Source organism: Carcharhinus amblyrhynchos, chromosome 7 (assembly GCF_965287045.1).
Source record: "Carcharhinus amblyrhynchos chromosome 7, sCarAmb.v2.hapA, whole genome shotgun sequence".
NCBI classification, from domain to species: Eukaryota; Metazoa; Chordata; class Chondrichthyes; order Carcharhiniformes; family Carcharhinidae; genus Carcharhinus; species Carcharhinus amblyrhynchos.
In genome coordinates this window covers 5,644,922-5,664,445 of record NC_137330.1, presented here as the reverse complement: position 1 = coordinate 5,664,445, position 19,524 = coordinate 5,644,922, and the positions used below count along the sequence as shown (strand labels likewise).

The window sequence follows — 19,524 nt, the reverse complement described above, 5'->3', positions numbered from 1 at the left end:
ATGTCATGGAGTTGACCTGACCTATCCCACCTTCCTCACTGTCTGACAGTTCCTCATCAAACTGAGAAATGTAACAAAAAAGATCTTTTCACTAGTCCAGAGAAGCTCAAGGAGCTTGTTGGTTTTTCTGAATGAGTTTTTATAATTAGTCACAAGTAGGCTTACATGAACACTGCAATGAAGTTACTGTGAAAATCCCCTAGTTGCCACACTTTGGCGCCTGTTCCGGTACACTGAGGGAGAATTTAGCGTGCTATCTTTCTGAAGCCGAATGAACACAGTGTCCACTTTGTAATCTGTCAGCCCACTGGTTTAGTTGAAAAATCAATACTAATGATTGGTCTCTTTGTGGGGGTGGATTGGTGGATGGTGGTCACTTAATTGCTGTACTTTAATCTTGTGTGAAGAAAATACAGCTTGTAGCTCTGGGGCCACAGAAGTGTTTCATCTGGACTTCAAAGGCAGGAGATTAAATTTGTGAGGGTCACCTCAACCACGGAATATTACAGTAAGATATTAATACTTCCAATAGGAAATTCATCTTTACCCAGAGAATGGTGGGAATGTGGGATTCACTACATGGAGTAGCTAAGATGAATAAGATCAATGCAATTAAGGGAAGTTAGGTAAGCACATGAGGGCAAGAGGAATAGGCTCTGTTCACGGGGCAAGATAGAAATCCTACACTGCAGGAGGTGCCATTCACCCCATCAAGCCTGCACTGACTACAGTACCACCCAGACCCTAACACCAAAACCCCACATATTTGCCCTGCTAATCCCTCTAACATACACATCCTGGGACAATTTAGCATGGCCAATCAACCTAACTCGCACATCTCTGGAGTGTGGGAGGAAACTCATGCAGACAGGGGGAGAATGTGCAAGCTCTACACAGACACTGATCCAAGCCGGGCATTGAACCAGGTCCCCGGAGATGTGAGGCAGCAGCGCTAACCACTACGCTACCGTGCCACCCAATGAAGTAGCATCGGAGAAGGCTTGTGTGGTACATAAACATAGTCATAGGCAGTGGGCCGAATGGTCAGTTTTTGTGCTGTGGTATGCAACTTCAGGAATTGGCATTTCTACAAGGTGCAAATCAGTGTGTGTTACAGATCCTTGGGTGGGATAGCTTGTTGACCATTTCACTATCACAGTAAAGCTCCCAGCATTCCGCTGAGGGTCAACAAATGGAGTTTGAAATAAAATAAATGGCTGTTTTTTGAAGCTGGAATCTTGGTGAAAAAGTCTGTGTCAGTATTTGTTTGTGGAATCAAACCGCTCCAATGTTTTGGCCTTACCTGATGCTGGAACTTGGACGGATCGCGTGCACTGACAGGCACTACACTGCCGTAAACATGGAGCTCTCGCACAATGGACACTCCTCCCTTCAGCTCACTCCTGAAGGTTTCCTTGGAGCACTTCCGCAGGCGGAGTAATCCAATAAGAATGTCTTGCTCGGGATCTTCATAGGACAAAAACGTTTCCCATCCGCCACTCGCTACATAATCTCTTCTCACCAGCTCTACCTGAAAAAAAAAATTAACCACACACTCAGTTATTCACATTGTAGAGGGCAGGCTATTCCATTAGCTACACATTCAGGCCCTGCTATTACAGAGACAAGCTATTACAGTGTGTTGGGGAGAATTATCTGTCTAATATAGCATACAAACATATAGCTTACAGCACAGCACTGCCTCAACTTAACCAACTTAGATCATTGAATAGAATCATAGAATCACCACAGTGTATAGGGAGGCTATTCAGCCCACTGAGTCTGCACCAACTCTCTGAAAGAGAACTTTACTCCCTGTCCCCACACATTTATCCTGCTAATCCCCTCCAATCTGCACATCTTGGGACAGTAATGGATAATTTACCACGATCAGTCTACTTAATCTGAACATCTTGGACTGTGGGAGGGAATCTATGCAGACACCACATTTTTGGAGCGTGGGAGGAAACTGGAGTACCCGGAGGAAACCCATGCAGACACAGGGAGAACGTGCAGACTCCACACAGTCAGCAGAGGCTGGAATTGAACCTGCGCTCTTGGTGCTGAGAGGCAGCAGTGCTAAATAGTGTACACTGTGCCGCCCCTTCCGTGCTGGTGCTTATCCTCTTTGACAGCAGCAGTTGTAATCCTACGTGTCCATTCTGTTCCAAATGCTCTTATTCTCCAAACCATTCACCACCCTGTCTAATCTATTCTTAAAACGCTGACATGGTCTCTGCTTCAATCACTCAACTAGAGAAATGTATTCCACAGCCCTCGGTGTAAGATAAACAAAATCTCCTGCACTAAATCTTTTACATTTAATCTCTTCTCTGTCCCCTCAACCAATGACCTTCAATCAAGAAAAACAGTATGTCCCAGCCCTTCTGAATTTGAAGCACTGCAACCAAAACATCCCTTAACTGCCACAGTTTTAATAAAAATGACCTGAATTTTGCAAGTTGTTTAAAAAAGTTTGTTATTTTAGGCGGCATCTTACTGAATCCAAAATATACATTCTTTATGGAGGGTGCTGTACTGTGGATGACTCAGTGGGACGGCACGGTGGCATAGTGGTTAGCACTGCTGCCTCAAAGTGCCAGGGTCCCAGGTTCGAATCCCACCTTGGGTCACTGTCTGTGTGCAGTCTGCACATTCTCCCCATGCCTGCGTGGGTTTCCTTTGGGTGCTCTGGTTTCCCCCCACAGTCCGAAAGACATGCTGGTTAGGTGCATCAACCATGGCAAATTCTCCCTCAATGTACTCAAGTGGGCGTCGGAGTGTGGCGACAAGGGGATTTTCACAGTAACTTCATTGCACTGTTAATGTAAGCCTACTTGTGATTCTAATAAATAAACCATCTTTAAGATTGTTAACAAAGGTAGAAAATGCTGGAAATTTTCAGCAGGTCTGACAGCATCTATGCAGAGAGAACGGAGCCAACGTTTCAAGTCTATTCTCTCTCCAAAGATACTGTCAGACCTGCTGAGATTTTCCAGCATTTTATGTTTTTCATTCAGGTTCCAGCATCTGCGGGGTTTTGTCTGTAAGACTATGCACCCTCTTCCAGGACTCCCACACCAGAGGAAATAGTTTCTCTTTATCTACCCTATGAAATCCTGTGTCATTAGAATCACTGAGATTAGATCACGCTTTGACCGCATCTAGTCTCAAGGGGGTCCAACCAGTTTGAGAGAGTGAGTGGAGGAGTGTTGGAAAAGAACAAAAAGGATACGGGTTTACCAATAAACAGGCCTCAAGTGGTTATGGGTGAAGCAAACTGAACTGGTTAAATGACCAATTATTTACTCTGGCAGTTTACGATGGAAATGTCTGCTTATTTAAACACTTCAAGTTCAGAAGGGATCTGGATGGGATCTGGCCAGCGTGGGTCATCAATATCTGCTGTTAGCAGCACAGGTATATTTTCAGATGTGGAAGGATCAGTGAGTGCGACCTCTCGGGTATTATCAATGCTCATCCCTGCTAAGAGACAATTTTCTTTTATTTCGTCTTCACATCTTATCTCTGAGCTGCAGCCCAAGATGCTTTACCCTCCAGAAAATCGATAATCAAAAGTTAGTAAAGAAATGAATGATGTGGAGCAGAATTGCAGCCAGCCCTGAAGCATTTCAGGAACAGTTCAAAGCTCCTTTATCATCCAAATTGCTTTCTGCCACTCAGGAAGGCCACAGATTATAATCTGATATCCTGAGAGTAATGAAGGTGATTAAAATGTAAATGCATGAGGGAATACAGGGACGGAGGAAAGGCGTTCAAGAGTTCTTCCTAACCTTTGTGAGCTGCTGCAAATAGGCAAAGATGAAGCTTCCTACAATTTAGGAATATCCACTTCACAGAGTACAGTTTGCTTACCCACCATTTCAAGAACTATGAACAATTAGAAGTTGGCACAGACTTGCATTGAAGAGAATCAGACACTAAGTTTAGCCTGCGGGACCACCTCTGGGTAGATTGTGAGAGAACATAAGAACATAAGAAATAGGAGCAGGAGTAGGCCATCTAGCCCTTCGAGCCTGCCCCGCCATTCAATAAGATCATGGCTGATCTGTCGTGGCTCAGTTCCACATTCCCGCTTTCTCCCCATAACCCTTAATCCCCTCGCTTATCAAAAACCCATCAACCCGCGTCTTAAAAATATTTAGCGAGGCAGCCTCCACCACCTCAACGGGCAGAGAATTCCAGAGATTCACCACCCTTTGAGTGAAGAAGTTCCTCCTCAACTCCGTTCTAAACCACCCCACCTCCTTTATCTTGAGGCTGTGCCCTCTAGTCCTACTGTCCTTTCTGAGTGGGAAGAGTCTCTCCACCTCTATCCTATCCATCATCTTATATGTCTCAATGAGATCTCCCCTCATTCTTCTAAACTCTAACGAGTACAAGCCTAGTTTATTCAGCCTCTCCTCATAGCTCAACTCCCTCAACTCCGGCATCAGCCTAGTAAACCTCCTCTGCACTCCCTCCAAGGCCAAAATATCCTTGCGTAAGTACGGTGACCAAAACTGAGAGGTGCACAACCCGGGACATTAGTGACCAACATGCAAGATGCTGTGTATTGCAATGCGTTATGCTGCAAAAGGACCAGATTCTCTACACAGAGCCCATCTGAACAGAACCTCAGCGATTCTGCGCAGGCTGGATGAACAAAGTCAGAGAGTCGGTTACCATCAGCCTCTTCTATAAAACCAGTGGTGAATACATGAAACCTACTGTCACAGGAAGTGAGTGAAGTGTAGAATACTGCTGCATAGGTCTGAGAGGGAAGGGAATAGAGGGCTATGGTGTTGCATGGGGAACAAGTCATTAGGATGGGAGGACGATTCTGTGGGGTCTAAACATCAGCATAAACCAGTTGGGTCAATTAGACTTGTTTCTGTGCTGTTGACGCAATGTACAATTCAGCATTGATGTCAAGAAGCATCGTCACACATACATCATGGTGATTAACATTTGAAGTACATTTGGAGCAGATAACGAGGTTACAAATATCATTCAAGTTAGTTACATGGAGGAAGAGACTGTAGATTTCAACAGAAAATGGACTTAATGGCCTTCCTCATCCTCATTTACCTTTCAACATATTTCACAGTAATTAAAAAAAAACCATAGGTTTCAGAAACAAAGGCTCAGTTTGAAAGTCTAGAATGAGTGAGGTTTGAGAATTGGAAGTCTGATTGTCAGCTCCTGCCCCAAACAAAGACAAAAAACGCACTCGTTTTGCTCACGCACCTGATAGGGTCGCACTTTGTGATGAATTTCCTGGATCCCGACCTCCCTTGTTCGGACATCGCGACACTGAAAATAACACAGGACAAAATGTCAAAATCGCCAAGGCTTGTACCATGGGAATCTTTGAAAAGAATCACCTCATAGTTAACTGGTCCTCACAAAGTCTGCATCAAGGGGACAGCACGGTGGCATTGTGGTTAGCACTGCTACCTCACAGCGGCAGGAACCCAGATTCAATTCCAACCTCGGATGACTGTCCGCGCGGAGTCTGCATGTTCTCCCGAGGTAGTGTGGAAGGAAACTCACACAGACAAAGATGTGTGGGTTGGGTTAATTCATCATGATTTCGCCATAAATTGCCCCTTAGTGTCAGGGAGATTAGCAATGTAAATAAGTGCGGTCATGGGGATAGGGCCTGGGTGGGATTGTTGTTGGTGCAGGCTCGATGGGCCAAATGGCCTCCTTCTGTACTGTAGGGATTCTATTCTATTCATGCGAACACATCGCATTACTGACTGCATATAAAACTGCACTGTGTCATCCCTTAAACAAAATTACAAAGATTTCCAATTATTAAAAACTCAATCTTACCAGATATCTTGGAGGTTAAAACATTTAATTACTTGGTGATGATAATTAAGTGAATCAATTAATTACATACATTTTAATTCACTGGAACAAATGATCAGGCAGGGTGAAACTACTTTAAATTCAAGTGTGCACACATTTCCTTTTGATTCTTTACCTCGGTTCCCCAGTCTTTCATTCTGGCCAAAGCCAATTCTCGTAGGTTCCCATGCTCCACTCCAGAGCTGACCAGGGGCATTGGGATATCTCTGCAAAAGAAAGCAGTCAAAACACTCATCAGATTTCACGAAACCACAGGGGGAGATACATTAACCAGCCAGAAAACTATTCTTGTTCAGGTTTCTTGCAGACTACGTTTGTTCAGCACACTGCTGAAAATAGGCCAATATATTATCCAGGATGGGGAAACCAATGGGGGGGCGGTGGTGGTTGGAGTCAATGGGAAATTCCATTGACCGCAGTGATGCCAGGACCACAACACTGGCCAAAGCAGGCCACCTCCCCCTCCCAAGAAACATGGCACGGGGAAGCCAGAGAATTCCACCCAATAATTCCGGCAAAACTGTATGTGGGGGTTAAGAACAGAGTCATAGAGATATACAGCACAGAAACAGGCCCCCTAACCCAACTCGTCCATGCCAAACAAAAAAGGAACTAGTCCCATTTAGACCATAAGGTCATAAGATCATAAGACATAGGTGCAGAATTAGGCCACTTGGCCCATCAATCTGCTCTGCCCTTCAATCGTGGCTGATACTTTTCTCATCCCCATTTCCCCATAACCCCGATCCCCTTATTGATCAAGAACCTATCTATCTCTGTCTTAAAGACACTCAATGACCTGGCCTCCACAGCCTTCTGCGGCAAAGAGTTCCACAGATTCACTATTCCCTGGCTGAAGAAATTCCTCCTCATCTCTGTTTTAAAGGATCATCCCTTTAGCCTGAGGTTGTGCTCTCTGGTTCTAGTTTTTCCCACTGGTGGAAACATTCCATGTCCACTCTATCCAGGCCTCGCAGTATCCTGTAAGTTTCAATAAGATCCCCCCTCATCCTTCTACAGACCCAGAGTCCTCAACCGTTCCTCATATGACAAGCTCTTCATTCCAGGGATCATTCTTGTGAACCTCCTCTGGATCCTTTCCAAGGCCAGCACATCCTTCCTTAAATATGGGACCCAAAACTGCTCCCATTTTTGGGATACTCCAAAATCCCAATACTTTGGGATTGGGATCCCCAATCCATCTCCAAATGTGATGGATTTGGACATCACATCTCCAAATGTGGTCTGACCAGAGCCTTACACAGCCTCAGAAGTACATCCCTGCTCGTGTATTCTAGCCCTCCTAACTGCCAACTGAACCTGCTTACATTTGGCCCATATCCCTCTATTCCTTAGGCTAAAAGTAGGCTAGAGCTTATAGATACAAGGAAACAGAATGTATTGAGGACATGGGAGCCAAGCTAAGCCAGATCAGGCTAACAAAACTGCGTCATGGAAGGTAAATAGTTGATAATGCATCAGAACACAACTAAAATTGTATCTACTGTGTAAAGAGATGTTGTGGGAGGAAGAGGAGGGAGAGGGGTTACAGATCAAGAAATTACAACTGAGTTAAATGAAATTCAGCCAAAATGAAAAGTCTTACCAAACTGGACTAGTAGTCATGCCATACGGAGACTGTCAGGCACACACTATGAAGAAACTCAAAACCTGTGTGTATACATGGCACCAGGATAACCAGCTGACCTTTCTCTACACCCTAGCTATCTAACGCCACATTCTGTTCCCTCTCCTTTCCTTCTCCCCTACGTACTTTATGAACGGTATGTTTTGTATAGCGTAAGGATAGGTTGAGGGAGCTAGGTCTTTTCTCCCTGAAGAGACAAAGGATGAGAGGTGACCTGATAGAGGTTTATAAGATGTTGAGAGGTATAGATAGGGTGGATTCTCAGAGGCTATTTCCCAGGGCTGAAATGGTTGCTTTGAAAGGACGCAGGTTTAAGGTGCTGGGGAGTAGGTACAGAGGAGATGTCAGAGATAAGTTTTTCACTCAGAGGGTGGTGAGTGAGTGGAATCGGCTGCCGTCGGTGGTGGTGGAGGCGAACTCGTTGGGGTCTTTTAAAAGACTTCTGGATGAGTACATGGGATTTAATGGGATTGAGGGTTATAGATAGGCCTGGTAGGTGGGGATATGATCGGTGCAACATGTGGGCCAAAGGGCCTGTTTGCGCTGTAGTGTTCTATGTAAGAAACAATACTTTTCACTGTATCTCAATACAGGTGACAATAATAAATCAAATCAAATGCTGGGATACAGTTTATACTTGGAGAAGTGGCCCAATCTCTTGAAGAATATACTGAGGAGTTTTAAATGTGCTGTGCTGGAGTACCGATTCAGGTGATCAGTAAGGTAAGAGAAAAAGGTGGGGGATGAGATTGGGGGAATGAGAGTATGGGAAGTGGGGAGTTAGAATTACAAACAGGTCTGTCTTCAGAGCATGATAGAGAGTTAGTGATTAAAGCATTAATCTTCAGCATGATTTCAGGAGTTTATACTGAGCTGGAATTCCTTTAGGCAGTGGCTGGATGGAGGATTTTACGTCACTTTTCATTCAGTTGTAGAATCAAGTCAGCTGCCTGATGAAGAGGATGTTTCCAAAAAGGCAATCTACCAACAGAGCCCAACCTGCACTGTTAAATGAGCAGCACAGTGGTTAGCACTGCTGCCTTACAGGGCCAGGGACCCGGGTTCGATTCCGTCCTTGGATCACTGTCAGTGCGGAGTCTACACGTTCTCCCCGGGTCTGCGTGGGTTTCCTCCGGTGTCCTCCCATAGTCCGAAAGACATGCTGGTTAGGATCACTGGCCATGCTAAATTCTCCCTCAGTGTACCTGAACAGGCACTGGAGTGTGGCGACTCGGGGATTTTCACAGTAACTTCATTGCAATGTTACTGTAAGTCTACTTTTGACACTAATAAACAAACTTTCAACTGAAGGTTTTATCTTCCCATTGAGACATGAAACCAAAGTTCCGCCTGCCTTCCATGTGGACAATCAAAGCAATGTTATCTTGAAGAGCAGCAGCGGCTTAAGGAAATTTGACATGTCAGCTACGACTCTGACCAACTTTTACGGGTGCACCATAGAAAGCATCCTTTACGAATGTATCAGAGCTTGGCACGGCTCCTGCTCTGACCAAGACCACAAGAAACTGCAAAAGGTCATGAACGTAGCCCAATCTATCATGCAAACCAGCCTCCCATCCATTGCCTCTGTCTCCACTTCCCATTGCCTCGGAAAAGCAGTCAGCATAATTAAGGACGCCACTCACCCCAGACATTTTCTCTTCCATCTTCTTACGACGGGAAAAAGATACAAAAGTCTGAGAACACGTACCAACCGACTCAAGGACAGTTTCTTCCCTGCTGCCATCAGACTTTTGAATGGATCTACCTTGCATTAGGTTGATCTTTCTTTACACCCTAGTTATGACTATAACACTACTTTCTGCACCCTCTCCTTTCCTTCTCTATGAACGGTATGCTTTGTCTGCGTAGCATGCAAGAAACTATACTTCTCACTGTATACCAATATATGACAATAAATCAAATCAAATTCAAAGGGCCTGTTTTCAGATTCCTAGCAAATATTCATCCCTCAGTCAACCTCACAAAACAGATTCACAGGCCTATATCACAGGACTCTTTCTTGTTGCTACGTGTGGGATCTTATTGTGCATAAATTGGCTGCCGGGTTTCCTTTAAATACAGCAGTGCGTACGTTTCAAAAATCTTTCGCTGGCTTGATGTGGAATGAGCTGAGCTTGTGAAAAATGCTACATAAAAGCAAGCCTCGCTCCTACCGAGGGAGGTGGTGGTGGTGCAGAGAACTCGGAGCCTGAGTTAACAGTAAGGAAAGCACATAGGGGTTGGCCTTTTCAAACAGTCGTCTGTGAAGTGACTCTGCATACAAAGATATAAATAGGCCAAGTGCAAATAAGGTAACTTCTAAACAATATAAAGTGCGAGAGTAAAATCCCAGGTTCTAATGAGTAAAATGTTGGATTGACATTGAGAAGCCCTTCTTCTCAGAGATTGATAAAAACATGGAGATCTCTCCTGGAAGGCAAAAGCCCTCACTTAGGAACCAATTGGATGATATACTAAAAGGAGGGCATGGACTATCTGGATGGAACTACAATAGACCAAATGGTCTCTTCTTTCTGGACCATCCTGAGATAAATGGAATTGATACAGAGGTTTGTTCAGCTCAGTTGGCTACACAGTTAGTTAGCGATACAGAGCAGTGGCAAACAGCGCAGGTTCAATTCCCACACCAGCTGAGGTTATTCACGCAAGCCCCAGACTTCTCAACCTTGGCCCTCGCCTAAGGTGCAGTGAAGCTCAGGTTAAATCACCACCAGTAACAGCCTTTGGCCTTTTACTGATACGGAGATGGTGAGCAAACCACTCCCACAAGTCTCCCTAACCCACAATCTAGATCATTAGAGACCCAGAACAGCCCCTCTCTGCAGGAGGGAACATTCAACCTGGATATGCAGCTTCTCTCAGTAATAAATATTACATGCAGGGGAGTTTGAATAATTTATGGAGGAGGAGGGGAGGGAAGATATGATATTTTTTCTTTCTAATTTACTGCCCAGACTACAAAACCACCCAGCTCCTTTGTTTTATGCTTAGAATAGAATCATGGAATCCCTACAGCACAGACTCTGATGAGACTTGGAGAACACAGTAAAAAATCTGACAACACCAGGTTTTAGTCCAACCGATTTATTTGATAGTAAACTCACAGGACTATCAAATAAATCGGTTGGACTAAAACCTGGTGTTGTCAGACTTTTTACTGTGTTTACCCCAGTCCAAAGCCGGCACATCCACATCGAGACTTGGAGAGACAACCTTTGAACGGCAACCCAAGTCATTGACTAGAAGTCCAATGTGCTATTCATTGCGCCACAGAGCCAGTGAAATGCTCTCTGCCCCAATCCAAAGCCAGCAACTCCACATTACAGAAGGAGGCCATTTGGCCCATCGAATTTGAACCAACCACAATCCCAACCAGCCCCTATTCCCGCAACCCTTCATTTTTTCCCTAGTGTTAATCCCCCTAACACTTAGGGGCAATTTTGTATGGCCAATCAACCTAACCTGTACATCTTTGGACTGTGGCAGGAAACCAAAGCACACAGAGGAAACCCATGCAGACACAGGGAGAATGTGCAAACTCCACACAGACAGCAACCCGAGGCCAGAATTGAACCCGGGTCCCTGGCACTGCGAGGCAGCAGTGCTTCCATGACATCTGAGCACCTCGTCAAGACTCACTAGAATTATTATATCAAACTATTTATTCCACTTTGTGGCCCCCACCCCCCCCCCCCACCCCCCGCTCCTCCCCCACCCCACAATTTAAAATTTTCTGAGCAATGGGTCCCAAGGTAACGGCCCCTCTGTAAAGCAGCTGTTTTCTCACGCACACACCAGTGGGAATAAAAGATACCTGGTGGGCCCATGTGCCAGTTAAGACGCAGTCAACAGGCACCGATTACAGGGAACAAATTAACTCATCTACTTTTGCACAGACATCAGGGAGAAATGGTCTAATTCATGAGCAAGTCAATAATTTAAGAGCTCTGCTGGCACAAGTGACGTGAGTATATCAGACTTTGCTCATTCCATTTTAATGCACCAATGCGGATTCCAAATGCTATTTATTTTTCAAAGGGCCAATATTCAATCAGGTTTAAAAGATTTTCAAGCATGCTGCGCTGTAAAGAGCAGAATGGTCATTCTTCAATGGGTTGCTTTATGGGCAGAAAACGCATTTATCGATCCCCAATGAGCAGAACACTGAGCTGGCCTCGCCACTCCTGTGGCAACACTTTTAGTATGAAGTATGAGGGCAGGTCTGGCTCCTACTTCATTGTGTCACGTGGAAATTGGATTTTTATTCTTAGACGCATTACAGTACTGGGAATATTAAAACCCAAGTTATGAACAAGGGAGCAGGAGGTTACAAAAGGGCAGATTAAGCGAGCTAACAAAACTATGAGAAATGGAGTGGAACTTTGGGAAGCGTGTGGTCACTCGCTTACTTCCAAGAAAGACAAATAGGAATGTCTCCTTAATGGTATGAGGAGGAGGAACTATGGGGAAGCAAAGGGAACTGCATATCCATTTACGCGAATAATTAAAGGAGGGTGAACAGGTGCAGGAATGACTAATGGAACGGTGGATTTTATATCAGAGCTCGGAATAAAACGAAGAGGTTTTACAGAATCCTGGTCAGGCCATTCAATTTAGACACTGAAAATTTGAAAGGATCGACTGGCTTTGGAGGCAGACTCATCAGAATACCAATCATAAAGGGTTAACATACAACACCAGGTTTGTATTGAGGGGGTGATAGAATCAGGATTGTTAAAATAACAAAGGCATTTGATAGGATCAATACATCGAAGCTGTTTCCTCTGGTGACAAATGCAGAATACGAGGTATTATGTCACAGAATCCTACAGTGCAGAAGGAAGCTATTTGGCCCATCGAGTCTGCACTGACCACAATCATACCCTGACCCTATTCCCCATGCACTGACACTAGCTAGTTTCCCTGACACTAAGGGAGAATTCAGCATGGCCAATCCACCTAACCCGCACATTTTTGGACAGTGGGAAGAAACTTGAGCACCTGGAGGAAACCCACGCAGACAGGGGGAGAACGTGCAAACTCCACACAGACTGTTTGCCAAGCCGGGAATCGAACCAGAGTCCCCAGCACTGTGAGGAAGTAGTGATAATCACTGTGCCACTCATTATCTTAGTAATGGAGCTTGGACATTTCAAAATCAGGAAGCATCTCTCTTCAGAAAGGGCAGTGGCTACCCAAATTTACCATGTTGATTGGCCATGATAAATTGCCCATTAGTGTCCTGGCATGCACAGGTTAGGGGATTAGCAGGATAAATATGCGGGGTTACTATCTGGGTGGGATGCATGCTGCTGAGGTGGTGCAGGTTTGATGGGCTGAATGGCCTGCTTCTGCACTGTAAGGATTCTACAATCCCTAAAGGTAGCAAATGCTGGGGGTTAACAAAAATTTATGAAACTGACATTGGAGAGTTTTCTTGATGAGAGATCAAGAAATTGTGTGATGGGCTGAGGTATAAGCCTGCTGTGATCAAAGAGAATGATAGGATAGATATGTGGGACTGAATAGCCTCCCTCCAATGGAATTGATGGACCGTTAAGCCTGCTGGTTCCTATGGATGGCAGCTCAGCAAATATTCCCTGACCACCTGAAGTACATAAAACTGCTTCTGTTTTTCATATAGGTGCTGACTGGCCTGTGGAGTATGTCCACTAACTCAGCTTTATTTCAGATCTCTGGGCACTTGCGATTTCTCGTGGCCATTTGACCATTACCTTTGCTTCCAGCTTCTCGGTTAACTTTGGATCCAAATTGCCACTTTCTCTCACAGGGTGGGGGGAGGGGCCTTTACTTTTCTGACCAGTCTGTTGGGTGGGATCTTTTGTCAGGAACCTGGCTGGAATCCAAACCAGATTCAACGCACAACCTTCATCAGTCATTCTGTGGAAGCACTGGGAGTGCTCCGAGGTCCAGCAAATAGCCGTGATTGGGAAAAGTGCGCTCATCTCTCAAGGACGTGCTTATGGAGAATGTTTAATCTCCTGTAACACCCCATGCAGCTGAGAGTTAAGACTGAGGTAAGTGTGGACACATTTTACATTGTAAAGAGTAACTGAATGAATTCTACTTAAATAGACTCAATGCTGCTAGTAATGCAAGTTGAACATATTTAAGAGATGAATGGTTGTTGATTGGTAAAAGGATCAATGGTTGCAGAGAAAAAGTGAGAGAATGGAGCTGAAAAACATTTCAGCCATGATTGAATGGCAGAGCAGATTCAATGGGCCGAATGGTCTAATTCAGCTCCTATAGCTTACGCTCTTATGATTTTTACTGAGGAGTAATTTATCAGAAGACAACAAAATGGGTTATATAGTATATGAATATTCTTAAGAGGTTGATGGGCGATATCACTATGAAGTACCTCTGAACGCGATACACTCGAGTCCATGGAGGGACGAGTGCAAGGATCCGGGCTACCAAATCCACAAGGGTGCTGGGTGTATAACTCTTGTATCGGCCAGTTTTCCAAAGCTCATAAAGTCCAGTGCCACGGATCACCAGGGTGGGATACAGCTTCATACCATCAGGGCGAAACGCTGGGTTCTCAAAGAATTCCTGCAACACAACAAATAGTATAACTCACTGGACAAGGAAGCATCACGAGACCATTATGAACATGTTACTGATAACAGAACGTAAACGGCTAGGACTCGAAGTGATTAGCACTGCTGCATCACAGCACCAGGAGTCGGATCTGATTCCTGGCTTGGGTCACTGTCTGTGTGGATTCCGCACATTCTCCCTGTGTCTGTGTGGGTTTTTCCAGATGCTGCAGTTTCCTCTCACAGCCCGAACCGGTGCTGGAGTGTGGCGACTGGGGGAATTTCATAATAACTTCATTGCAGTGTTAATGTAAGCCTTACTTGTGATTAATAAATAAATTTTAACACTACAAAAGTTAAGCAAGGAAAGATGATGTGATAAATCAGGAAACACCAGAAGGTGACACCAAGTTTTCCCTGTCTCCGTATCCCCTGATCTCATCCTCCATTCCTTTGACTCTGACGCTATGGCCGCACCACTGGAAGCCACGCAGTTACCTGGGATTTCTTCCCTAAACCACAGAAAAACATAGCACAAGAACTGCAAATTGCACAAAGCATCCTGTAAAAAGTGTAAAAACACTGGGGGATTTTCCCCATGACTAATCATTTACCCTAATTCTAGTTCAGGCAGACTGACCCATCAATTATAATGCATGAAACACAGAGTTTTACAGAGATGACTTTGATAAGCTTTGCATTACCTGCTGTTGTAATGGAACAGGTTTGTGTTGAAGGAATATGCATGACAGCTCCTCATGCGTGATCTCCATGCCAAGTTGATGTATGGGTTTTGGGCTATCATCCCTTTTTAATAGTCAGACAATCTACAGCATATCTAGTGGAGGATGTTGCATTTATCAGTGCTCGGTGAAATGTCTCAGATTTACTGAATATTACACTTACTAAGAGAAGTTAGCAGTTGATTTAATTTTAGTGTGACAATCAGTGACTATTAATTTATAGCCTTATTGATGAATTATATTTGAACTAATTAATCAATATCATGCTAACTTGTGGGTTGTGAGCTGGTTTACAGAGGCACAGGAGAATGCACTTCAGTTTACTGAGCCCATGTCAGTGCCAGCTGTTCCACTGAAACCATCTTTTCTTCCATTTCCTTGCCATCTTCCTGTAAGATTAATCCTGAGAATTCTATATCATACACACCAACATTACAAATTTGGCATGAAATTCAAATCATTTCCAGCCAATCAAGTCTAACCCTCCAGTAATGTTGTAGTAAGATCAGTGCTGTTTCTGATGCAAACACCTGATATCCTAGGCCTGCCCAGTGCATGCACAAAACCTCATCAAAGTCCCCACGATCATGCTGCAGGGAAGAACAGGGGGTATGCATTATCACAGCCCAAAATCCAATCTTAAAACTCACTCTCTACTGTCACAGCCCAAAATCCAACCTTAAAATCACACTCCTCACTATCACAGCCCAAAATCCAACCTTAAAACACACTCCTCACTGTCACAGCCCAGAATCCAACCTTAAAATCACACTCCTCACTATCACAGCCCAAAATCCAACCTTAAAATCACACTCCTCACTGTCACAGCCCAAAATCCAACCTTAAAATCACACTCCTCACTATCACAGCCCCAAAATCCAATCTTAAAATCACACTCCTCACTATCACAGCCCAAAATCCCATCTTAAAACACACTCCTCACTGTCACAGCCCAAAATCCCATTTTAAAACACACTCCCCACTGTCACAGCCCAAAATCCCATCTTAAAACACACTCTCTACTGTCACAGCCCAAAATCCAACCTTAAAATCACACTCCTCACTGTCACAGCCCAAAATCCCATCTTAAAACACACTCCCCACTGTCACAGCCCAGAATCCAACCTTAAAACACACTCCCCACTATCACAGCCCAAAATCCAACCTTAAAACACACTCCCCACTGTCACAGCCCCAAAGTCCCATCTTAAAACTCACTCTCTACTGTCACAGCCCAAAATCCAACCTTAAAATCACACTCCCCACTGTCACAGCCCAAAATCCCATCTTAAAACACACTCCCCACTGTCACACCCCAGAATCCAACCTTAAAACACACTCCCCATTATCACAGCCCCAAAATCCCATCTTAAAACACACTCCCCACTGTCACAACCCCAAAATCCCATCTTAAAACACACTCCCCATTATCACAGCCCCAAAATCCCATCTTAAAACACACTCCCCACTATCACAGCCCAAAATCCAATCTCAAAACACACTCCCCACTATCACAGCCCAAAATCCAATCTCAAAACACACTCCCCACTATCACAGCCCAAAATCCAATCTCAAAACACACTCCCCACTATCACAGCCCAAAATCCAATGATAGCTCCTCACTATCAGTGGTAGATGGTGTGAAGGTACATAAACATTTTAAAATAACAGACAGGGAAAGTCCAAATGGTCCACTGGGCTTGTCCCATTGAACCAGGTTCAATGAGGTTGTTAACTCACCCTCCCAGCAGCAGCTATCATATCTCCTGAGAGAAGCAAATAAAAATCTATGACTTCCTGTCCTCTGTGGTGTTACAAAACTAACTTAGCAGGGTGCAAACATTAACACCTCAATGAACACTGCTACTATTTCACTCCAGAAATGCAGTGATTAGCACTGCTGCCTCACCGCGCCAGGGATCCGGGTTCAATTCTGGCCTTGGGTCACTTTCTGTGTGTAGTTTGCACTTTCGGCCTGGGCTTCCTCTAGGTGCTCCAGTTTCCTCCTGCAGTCTAAATATGTGCGGGTTAGAAAGATTGGCCATCCTAAATTGCCCCCAGATGTCCAAAGATGTAGAGATTAAGTGGATTCATAGAATCCCTACTGTGCAGAAGCTGTCCATTTGGCCCATCCCGTCTACACTGACAACATACCTACCGATAACCCTACATATTTACCCTGCTAATCCTCCTGATGCTAAGGAGCAATTTAATCTGCACCGACTGTCCAAAAGAGCAACTTACCCAGGCCCCCACTGTGCTCCTGCCCTCCATCTTAACCCCATAACCTGTGCATTTATCATGGGCAATCCAATCCACTTAACCTACACATCTTTCGGACTGTGGGAGGAAACCGGAGTACCCGGAGGAAACCCACACAGACACGGGGAGGACATACAGACTCCATACAGACAAGATACTGGGCAAGACGACAGCTCAGTGACTATCACTGTTTGCTGTGCAGACACATGGATTTGGGCCAGTGTCTGTGGGAGTTTGCACATTCTCCCTGTGCTTGCGTGGGTTTTCTCCGGGTGCTCCGGTTTCCTCCCACACCCCAAAGATGTGCTCTTAGGCTGGCTGGCAGTAATAAGTTGTCCCTAAATTAGTTTCCCTCAATCTGGATGGCCATAAAACATTAGACAAGGATCATGGGTGGAGAGGGGGACTGGTGGTGTTGAGATGGCGGCGCGGGCTCGTTGGGCCGAAGAGCCTGTTTCCCGGGCTGTTTTTGTTCTTTGTAATTACCCAAGGCTGGAATTGAAACCAAATCCCTGGAGCTGTGAGGCAACAGTGCTAACCACAGTTAGGTCACAGTTGGAATATAGTGTGCAATTCTGGTCGCCACACTATCAGAAAGATGTGGAGGCTTTAGAGAGGGTACAAAAAAGATTTACCAGCGTATTGCCTGGTATGGAGGGCGCTAGCTACAAGCAGACGTTGGAGAAACTTGGTTTGTTCTCACTGGAATGATGGAGGTTGAGGGGTGATCTGATAGAAGTCTACAAAATTATGAGGGGCATGGACAGGGAGGATAGCTTTTTTCCCAGGGTGGAAGAGTCAATTACTAGGGAGGCATAGGTTTAAGGCGCGAGGGGCAAGGTTTAAAGGAGATGTATGAGGCACGTTTTATTTACAGAGGGTGGTGGGTGCCTGGGACTCGCTGCTGAGGGAAGTAGTGGAAGCAGATACGATGGTGAGTTTTAAGGGGCATCTTTACAAATGCATGAATAGGATAGAAATAGAGGGATACGGTCCCCGGAAGGGTAGAGAGCTTTAGTTCAGTCAGGCAACATGGTCAGTGCAGGCTTGGAGGGCCGAAGGGCCTGTTCCTGTGTTGCAATTTTCTTTGTTTCATTCTTTGCTCACAGCGCCACTCCAGCCATGGTAAATATGCAGGGTTATGAGGAATAGGGCAGAAGTGGGGATGGGTCTGGATAAAATGCTCTGAGAATCAATGCCAAATGGCCTCCTTCTGCATTGTGGGGACTTTATAGATTTATCTTGCATTGTGTGCAAGTTTGAGTCTCCTAAAATTCAAGGCCTGTGTGTTTTTAATGAGACTGAGATGCTTGGTTTTAACCATTAATATCTAGCTGAAGTCCAGTGTTACTGCTGGGTCTAAGGAAGCCTCTTTGGGCACGCTGCTTCTCCCAAAAGGCAGAAATTGCCCCTCCAGAACAATACATTCAGGCTAAAAGGTTAAGTTTTTTTTACAACTTGTATTTATAAACACCTTTAATGTGATGAAACAGGGGAGGGGAAGTGGGGGGGAGGGGAAGTGGGGGGGGGGGGGGTGGTGATAATCAGACCAAGTTTGATGAGGCAACACCGTGGCACAGTGATTAGCATTGCTGTCTCACAGCACCAGGGACGTGGGTTCAATTCCTGGCTTGGGTCATTGTCTGTGTGGAGTCTGCACGTTCTCCCTGTATCTACGTGGGATTCCTCCAGCTTCCTCGCACTGTCTGAAAAACTTACTTGTTAGGTGCATTGGCCATGTTAAATTCTCCCTCTGAACAGACACTGGAGTGTGGCGACTAGGAGATTTTTACAGTAGCTTCATTGCAGTGTTAATGTAAACCTAGTTGGATACTAAAAATAAAAGTTTCACACTGGCCACATAAGGGATAAACACAGTAAGAAGTCTCACAACACCAGGTTAAAGTCCAGCAGGTTTATTTGTATTTTGGGCGCCGTACTTACGCAAGAATATTTTGGCCTTGGAGGGAGTGCAGAGGAGGTTTACTAGGCTGATGCCGGAGTTGAGGGGGTTGAGCTATGAGGAGAGGCTGAATAAACTAGGCTTGTACTCGTTAGAGTTTAGAAGAATGAGGGGAGATCTCATTGAGACATATAAGATGATGGATAGGATGGATAGGATAGAGGTGGAGAGACTCTTCCCGCTCAGAAAGGATAGTAGGACTAGGGGGCACAGCCTCAAGATAAAGGGGGGGCGGTTTAGAACGGAGTTGAGGAGGAACTTCTTCACTCAAAGGGTGGTGAATCTCTGGAATTCTCTGCCCGTTGAAGTGGTGGAGGCTGCCTCGCTAAATATTTTTAAGACGCGGGTTGATGGGTTTTTGATAAGAGAGGGGATTAAGGGTTATGGGGAGAGGGCGGGAACGTGGAACTGAGCCACGACAGATCAGCCATGATCTTA

At 45.0% G+C, this 19,524-nt stretch overlaps 1 protein-coding gene across 1 annotated transcript in view; it reads right to left on the bottom strand.

Annotated features, from left to right (window-relative positions):
• elp3 (elongator acetyltransferase complex subunit 3) overlaps positions 1-19,524 on the bottom strand; it is an 88,057-nt gene that overhangs the window by 30,266 nt on the left and 38,267 nt on the right. Inside the window, exons 10-13 of the mRNA XM_080191856.1 lie at positions 13,938-14,131; positions 5,996-6,086; positions 5,251-5,316; positions 1,304-1,531 (exon numbers count right to left, since the gene is read on the bottom strand). Coding sequence (XP_080047982.1) covers positions 1,304-1,531; positions 5,251-5,316; positions 5,996-6,086; positions 13,938-14,131 — 579 coding nt within the window. The remainder of the gene's footprint in view (positions 1-1,303; positions 1,532-5,250; positions 5,317-5,995; positions 6,087-13,937; positions 14,132-19,524) is intronic.